This window comes from Nycticebus coucang, chromosome 17, assembly GCF_027406575.1.
Source record: "Nycticebus coucang isolate mNycCou1 chromosome 17, mNycCou1.pri, whole genome shotgun sequence".
Lineage (NCBI taxonomy): Eukaryota > Metazoa > Chordata > Mammalia > Primates > Lorisidae > Nycticebus > Nycticebus coucang.
In genome coordinates, this window is record NC_069796.1 from 81567708 (window position 1) to 81574440 (window position 6733).

Below are 6733 nucleotides of genomic sequence, written 5' to 3' on the forward strand. Positions count from 1 at the left end.
CAGGTGCCCGCCACAAAGTCCAGCTATTTTTTTTTTTTTTTTAGCAGTTTTTTTGGCTGGAGCTGGATTTGAACCTGCCACCTCCGGCATATGGGGCCAGCGCCCTACCCCTTTGAGCCACAGGCACCGCCCCAAGTCCAGCTATTTTTTGTTGCAGATGTCATTGTTGTTTAGCTGGCCTGGGCCAGGTTTGAACCTGCTACCCTTGGTGTATGTGGCTGGCACTGTAACCATTGTGCTATGGGTGCCAAGCCTGCTTTATTTTTTGAGACTGAGTCTCATTTTGTCACCCTAGGTAGAGTGCCATGGTCAGGCCTGGGTCATCTGTGTCCCTGGAGCCCACCACAGGGAACCAGTGTTTGTGGCAGTGAACCTGAGTGAACATCTGTGTGCCCATGTAGAGCTAGGAGATGAAGCCAGGAGGTGTAGGCTCTAGCCACAAGGAGGACCCGGGGAGGGCAGGCTGAAGCTGTGGACTTTATTAGCAGCAAGTATGTACACTGTACACTGGGGGAGGGAATGGCAGGGTATGGGGTCCTCCCAGGCTGCCTGCTGTGTCTTGTAGGCCAGAGTAGACACAGGGCTGTGTTGCAGTGCAGGCCCACTGTTTGCCAGCTGGCCCACCCTCCTGTCCCAGGCAGAACACCCCTCTCATCCAGACACAACTCCGCATAGTGTTCAGGGCCGCTCACAGGGGGCAGGGCCCTTCTTCCGCTCTCGACTCAACAGCGTCACCAGCTTGGCCTTGAAGCCTGCCTGAGTGCCAGGGCGGCTGGGGGCTTCCCCATCGTCCAGCTCCAGCTCCAGCAGCCGCCGGTACTGGGCCTCCAGGCTGCTGTCGTTGGCCGGGCTGGGCCTGCTCAGGTCCTCACTGTTGTGGTAGATGGGACTGGCCAACGGGCTGCGGCGGCTGGGACTTTCCTGAGGCTCAGGGACTGCATCAGATGGCAAGGGACCGGCCTCAGGAACACTCAGGTTCTCATAGAGGTGCTCTGCAGCAGCGGGGGGCCCACTGGCTCGCTTGCACACCGCCGCGTACAGTGCAGCTGGCTCATCCAGAGCAGGGCCCAGCAGTGGCGGCAAGCTCTGGGGTCCAGGCTCAGCCAGGTGTACCTTCCTGGAGGTGGGTGGCCCAGGCCCCAGTGGCACCTCCCGCAGCTCTCCTGGGGGGTCCAGCGAGGGTAAGGAGGTGGCTCGAGGTAGGGGACAGGGCCGGGGCCCGGTCAGCTCCGGCAGCCGCTCTCGCTGGCGGGCTATGGCAGCGGCCACATGTCCACACAGGTCGGGGGCCTGGGGGCTGCTGAAGGCAAAGAGGCCCTCACCTGAATCACAGCGGCGGCCAGCCTCAAAAGAGAACACACCCTGGGCACAGGCGACAGCATGGATCAGTCACAGAAGGGCCAAGGCGCCACCACCCCCTCCCCACAGGGACCAGTACCTCACCTTGTCTGAGCCAAACTTGCGTAGGAAGCAGTAGGGCCAGCTGTAGAGGGCCTGAGGGCCAGGAGCCCCCTTTAGCTGGATGGCATCCTTGCCCAGCAACAAGAGGTAGGACCCCTTCAGCTGGCAGCGGGCAGCAGCCTCTGTCCTCTGCACCACCACTCGAAACTCTCCCACTGCATAGCCAGTGAGAGAGTCAGCCAGTGGCTGTCAGTCCCCCAAAGCTCCTAACCAGGGGTATAGTGGGGCCGAGGCTGCCAGGCACCCCCTTGACTCACCTTCCTGCCATGTGGAGTAGATGGAGTTTTCCTCCATGGGTACGAGGCCCCTCTTGGGAGACCCAGTCTCCCCTGATCCCGAGGAGGACTCCCCTGTGCCCTGGGGAATGAGACCAAGTAAGAGGTTGCAGGCCACCCCATTTCTTGTCTGCACCCCTTCCCCTGGGACTCCATGGCAAGCAAGGGCTTCCAAGGACCTGGGTGCCAGTCTCAGCTCTGCCCTGACACGCTCATGAGCTCAGGCCACTCTGAGATGTTCCCCCACCTGCCAAATGAGATGGCAATCCCCACCCGGTACCACTTGAGGGTGCTGAGCAGAAAGGAGGTGCTGTGTTTGAGGGTGTCTGAGAGCTGCAAATCCTGGGCATATGAGAGCTGTCCCCCATAGCCCTTGAGCTTGGCCAGGGACAGGTTTTGCCAGGGACAGGTTTTCTGACAGCTGGGAACAGAGAAGAGGCAGCAGAAGTAGGAGTGAGCAACACTCCCAGACTTCTTCCTCCAAGTCACTGCAACCACCTGCCCTGGCCTGCTTCCTTGACTCCTCCCTCCACCCTTTTGTTCCTTCATCTCTAGTCCTGTAGCATGTCCTGACTCTCTCTGACTCTTAGCACCTCCAGCGTGACCATCTTTGCCCACAGCAGCAAGACCAGGGGCAAAAGCAGCAATGCAAGAGCTTTCTCACTGGTCTCCTTATTTTTGTTCGTTTACTTTAAAATTTTTTTCTTTTTCTTTTTTTTTTTTTTTAGAGACAGAGTCTCACTTTGTTGCCCTTGGTAGACTGCCGTGGCGTCACAGCTCACAACAACAGCAACCTTCAGCTCTTGGGCTTAGGCAATTCTCTTGCCTCAGCCTCCTGAGTAGCTGGGACTACAGGTGCCCACCACAAAGCCTGGCTATTTTTTGTTGCAGTTTGTCTGGGGCTGGGTTCAAACCCACCACCCTCAGTATATGGGGCCGGTGCCCTACTCACTGAGCCACAGGAGCTGCCCTACTTTTTTTAATGAGATAAAATATACAGAACATAAAAATTGACCTTTTCAGCCATCTTAAGGTATATAATTCAGTGCTCACAGGTTGTGTAGCTATCACCACTATCAAGTTCCAGAAAGTTTTCATCATCCAAATGGAAACCCTGTACCCATTAGCACTAACCCCCTGGCAACCATATTCTATACATTTCATATAAATAGAATCATATAAAATGTGACTTTCTGGCTTGGCGCCTGTGGCTAAAGCAGCTAAGGTGCCAGCCACATACACCTAAGCTGGCGGGTTCAAATCCAGCCGGAGCCTGCCAAACAATAATGATGGCTGCAACCAAAAAAAAAAAAATAGCCGGGCTTTGTGGCAGGCACCTGTAGTCCCAGCTACTTGGGAGGCAGAGGCAGGAGAATCACTTGAGCCCAGGAGTTGGAAGTTGCTGTGAGCTGGGATGCCACAGCATTCTACCCAGGGTGATAGCTTGAGGCTCTGTCTCAAAAAAAAAAGTGATCTTCTGTGGCTGGCTTCTTTGACTTAGCCTTATGTGTTCAAAGTTTATCCTTGTTGCATAGGTCAGTACTTTATCCCTGTTTGTGGTTGAATAATATTTCAGTGTGTGGACAGATCACATTTGTTTACTCATTTGCCAGCCGATAGCCATCTGGGTTGTTTCCACCTTCTGTCAATTGTGAATAGTGCTGCTGTGAACATGGTTGTGCAAGTTTTTTTTTTTTTTTTTTTTTTTATGAGACAGAGTCTCATTTTGTCATGCTGGGTAGAGTGCTATGGTGTCATAGTTCACAGCAACCTCAAACTCTTGGGCTCAAAAGATTCTCTTGCTTTGGCCTCCCAAGTAGCTGGACTACAGGCACCTGCCACAACGCCTGGCTATCTTTTTTTTTTTGAGACAGTCTCAAGCTGTCACCCTGGGTAGAGTGCTGTGACCTCATAGCTCACAGCAAACTCAAACTCCTGGGCTTAAGTGATTCTCTTGCCTCAGCCTCCCAAGGGGGTGGGACCACAGGCCCACGCCACAACACCTGGCTATTTTTTTTTTTTTTGGGCGGTTTTTTGGCCAGGGCTGGTTTGAACCCACCTTTGGCATATGGGGCCAGTGCCCTACCCCTTTGAGCCACAGGCACCGCCACAATACCTGGCTATTTTTGTTGTTGTTGCAGTTGTCATTGTTATTTTAGTGGGCCTGGGCCAGGTTCAAACCTGCCAGCCTAGGTGTATGTGGCCAGAGCCCTGCCCACTGAGCTATGGGCGCCACCCACGCCTGGCTATTTTTTAGAGATGGAGTTTCCCTCTTGCTCAGGCTGGTTTCGAACTCCTGAGCTCAGGAGATCCACCTGCCTTGGCCTCCCAAAATGCTAGGATTACAGGCATGAGCCACCATGCCCCGCTGGTGTGCAAGTTTTGTTTGAACCGCTGTTCCAATTCTCTTAGGTACATACCTAGGAGTTGAACTGCCGGGTCATGTGGTAACTGACTTTTTGAGGAACTGCCAGACTCATTTCCTTTTAGTCCATCACAGACCCTGTGAGGCTTTATACCTATCAGTCCCTGGCTTAAATCCTCCAAAAGTCTTCTCCTCTCACTCAGAATAAAATCCCAAACCTTGCATGTGGCCTGAAGTGGTTCCAGCCAGCTCCTGCCAAGCTGCTGCCCACACCCGTCCGTCCAGCCATGCCAGTCTTCTGCCCCTAAATAACCCACACTTTATCCTGGCCCCAAACCTTTGCCCACACTACGACTTCTGTTCATGACTTCTCAGACAACCTCGGTGTCTGGGATACTCTCTCCTCAGACCTGCCTTATATGCTGTCTGTGTCTTTAGGCCCATCGTCCCCTCCTCTGAGAGGCCTTCCATGACCACCCGCTCTTCACTTTCTCTACAGCACCTGCTTCAGGCCATCCAAGAATCATTATATGGGTTCCTGGGTTGTGTCCCAGTTGTACAGTTGTGGGATGCTCAGCAGTACTTGCAGAGTGACAGGGTATGTATGAGCATGAACAAGGGGCCTCCAGCCTAACGGCCCTGCCCACCCCATGCTTACCGGGAAGGCCAGCTGACAGATGGGACCTATCCATGCCTGGCGGTGCTGTGCAGCTAGCAGGTGGCTTCGCTCAGTGGTGGTGAGCATGAAGGCACCAGTGTCCCGGGGACAACTCTCACCATCAGCCGGCAGCACAGAAACACAGTCAGCCAGGCGGATGACCCGCCGCTCTCCACGACGGCCAGGCCCTGCAGGCCTGTCACCTGCTGGCCCCAGGCCACCATCCCGGACCTCCCAGCTCTCTAGCCGTGCCACGCCTGATGGGCCTCCTGCATACAGCAGAGCCCACACTTTCCGCCAGGACTTCTGCAGGAAAGGAGGGTGGGAGAGGAGACCTTCGGGTGATGTATTTTCCCTGTGGCTAAGCTCAGCACAAGCTGCTCAGCAAACACTCCCAACCTCCCAAGGGTCCTCTGTTTCCCCAACTCCTCAGGGTGCCAGGGTAGGAGGCCTTGCCAGGGCCGGTTGGGAGGGGGAAGAGTTAGTGTCTGGAGTGGGTCAGTTATAGGTTCAAATCCCACCTCCACCCTTTCCTGTGACCCCCATGAGCACTAGTGTAGTGGTTCTCAACCTTCCTAATGCTGCGGCCCTTTCGTATGGTTCCTGTGGGTCACGACCCACAGGTTGAGAACCGCTGCACTAGTGTCTTCACCTCTCAAGTCTGTGAGAGTATAAGGCCGGGGCTGCTACTGGATTATGTCTCTAACAAATCTAGTGGCTGGGACCAACCACTTGCCACTGCCATTATGCTTGTGCTCCCTCACTCAGCAAAAAGAGATGCTGGGGCCATTGGGTGGGGTGGGAGGGAGGCCTGAGCCTCATATTGGCAAAGAAGGAAACATGCAAATAGCTTTGAGCAGAGGAAACTGGCCGACCGTTTATCTGCCTGGGCAGCAGTTGCAGCTGAGTTGTGGGGGTGCTATCCAGGAGAGGTGACCTCCCCCACCTTCTCACTCCCAGCACTAGGGGCCAAGACCTCTGCCGCACGTGGGGGCCCCTTTCTGAAGGCTCCTCCAGTTCAAGTCCCGGCCCTCTCTAGGGGATTTGATGCCGCTTTTAGAAGGGTCAGAAGGCTGTTGGGCTTTCCCAGCTCAGAGGGTTTGCTTCTTGGGCCCTACCCAATCCTGTATTTCTTGTCTTTAAATGAGGCCCCCTCGACCCTCCCAGGCAGAGAACCAGGCTCTGCTCCACTCCCTGACCCAGGTTGGCTCCCCAACCCAGTGCTCTTCCCGAGACTCCTAAGGGTGGCCTTTGGGTGGGCTACCAAAGGCCCGGCCATAGGCCTCTGACTCTGCCCCACACCGTTTGTCCTGGGTAACTGCCTGCAGCCAGGTCTCCTTACCTTGCCAAACTTGATGTGCTGCTGGTAGAGGATGCCATCCTTGACAGGGGTCTCCAGAGACTCCATGACCACAGCCAGGCCACAGGGCTGCCACTTTGAAGATGTGAGGGGACTGGTGACAGTCTGGACGGGAACTCCTCACACTTCCCCTTCTGGCCACTTCCCCTCCCTCCGTCCAGAGGCAGCTATGGGGTGGGGGGAGGGCAGCCCAGGCTTCATCTAAAGGGTTGAGGAGTGGCACATGTTTCTTCCACGGGGCTCTGGCTGTTCCAAGGTGCCCATATCTGCCTGGAGGGATTCTCAGAGCTCCTGAAGGCAATGACCCAAGCCTGCACATGGGTCAGCTGGGTGTGAGCATCTGACCACAGGCTGGCTGCCTTGAGTCATGGGCTCTGACCCTCCCCCATCCTACCCAGAGCAGCCTGCAACCCTGCTTCCCTGCACCACCCCCACCAGGACCCTCCTCTAGCCAGGCTCCAAAGCCCCTGGCTTCCTGGCTGAGTCCTGTTTGAGAGTCACCAGCCCTGCTCTGTTCTTTCTCTCTCTCTCGCATTTATTCTTTCTCTCCAAGAGAGAGAGAAACCCTCTCTCATGTTCATTTGTTCCTCATCCTCATACTTGCTGCCTACTTC

General features: G+C 55.3%; 1 protein-coding gene across 1 annotated transcript; it reads right to left on the minus strand.

The window, feature by feature from the left end:
• Window positions 1-464: 464 nt before the first annotated feature.
• DOK3 (docking protein 3) lies at window positions 465-6518 on the minus strand. Its single transcript, XM_053566834.1, has 5 exons — window positions 6102-6518; window positions 4760-5065; window positions 1719-1818; window positions 1444-1616; window positions 465-1362 (listed from the first exon to the last, which is right to left on the minus strand). The coding sequence occupies exons 1-5, from the start codon at window positions 6165-6167 to the stop codon at window positions 679-681; spliced, it is 1329 nt and encodes a 442-aa protein (XP_053422809.1). The 5' UTR covers window positions 6168-6518; the 3' UTR covers window positions 465-678.
• Between the last annotated feature and the right edge of the window lie 215 nt (window positions 6519-6733).

Coding starts and splice junctions, on each gene's coding strand:
- DOK3 (XM_053566834.1), bottom strand. CDS start 6,167: ATGGAGTCTCTGGAGACCCCTGTCAAGGATGGCATCCTCTACCAGCAG. Junction 1,617..1,718: donor CTACTCCACATGGCAGGAAG/GTGAGTCAAGGG, acceptor CTGGCTATGCAG/TGGGAGAGTTTCGAGTGGTG. Junction 1,363..1,443: donor GCAAGTTTGGCTCAGACAAG/GTGAGGTACTGG, acceptor GCCTGTGCCCAG/GGTGTGTTCTCTTTTGAGGC.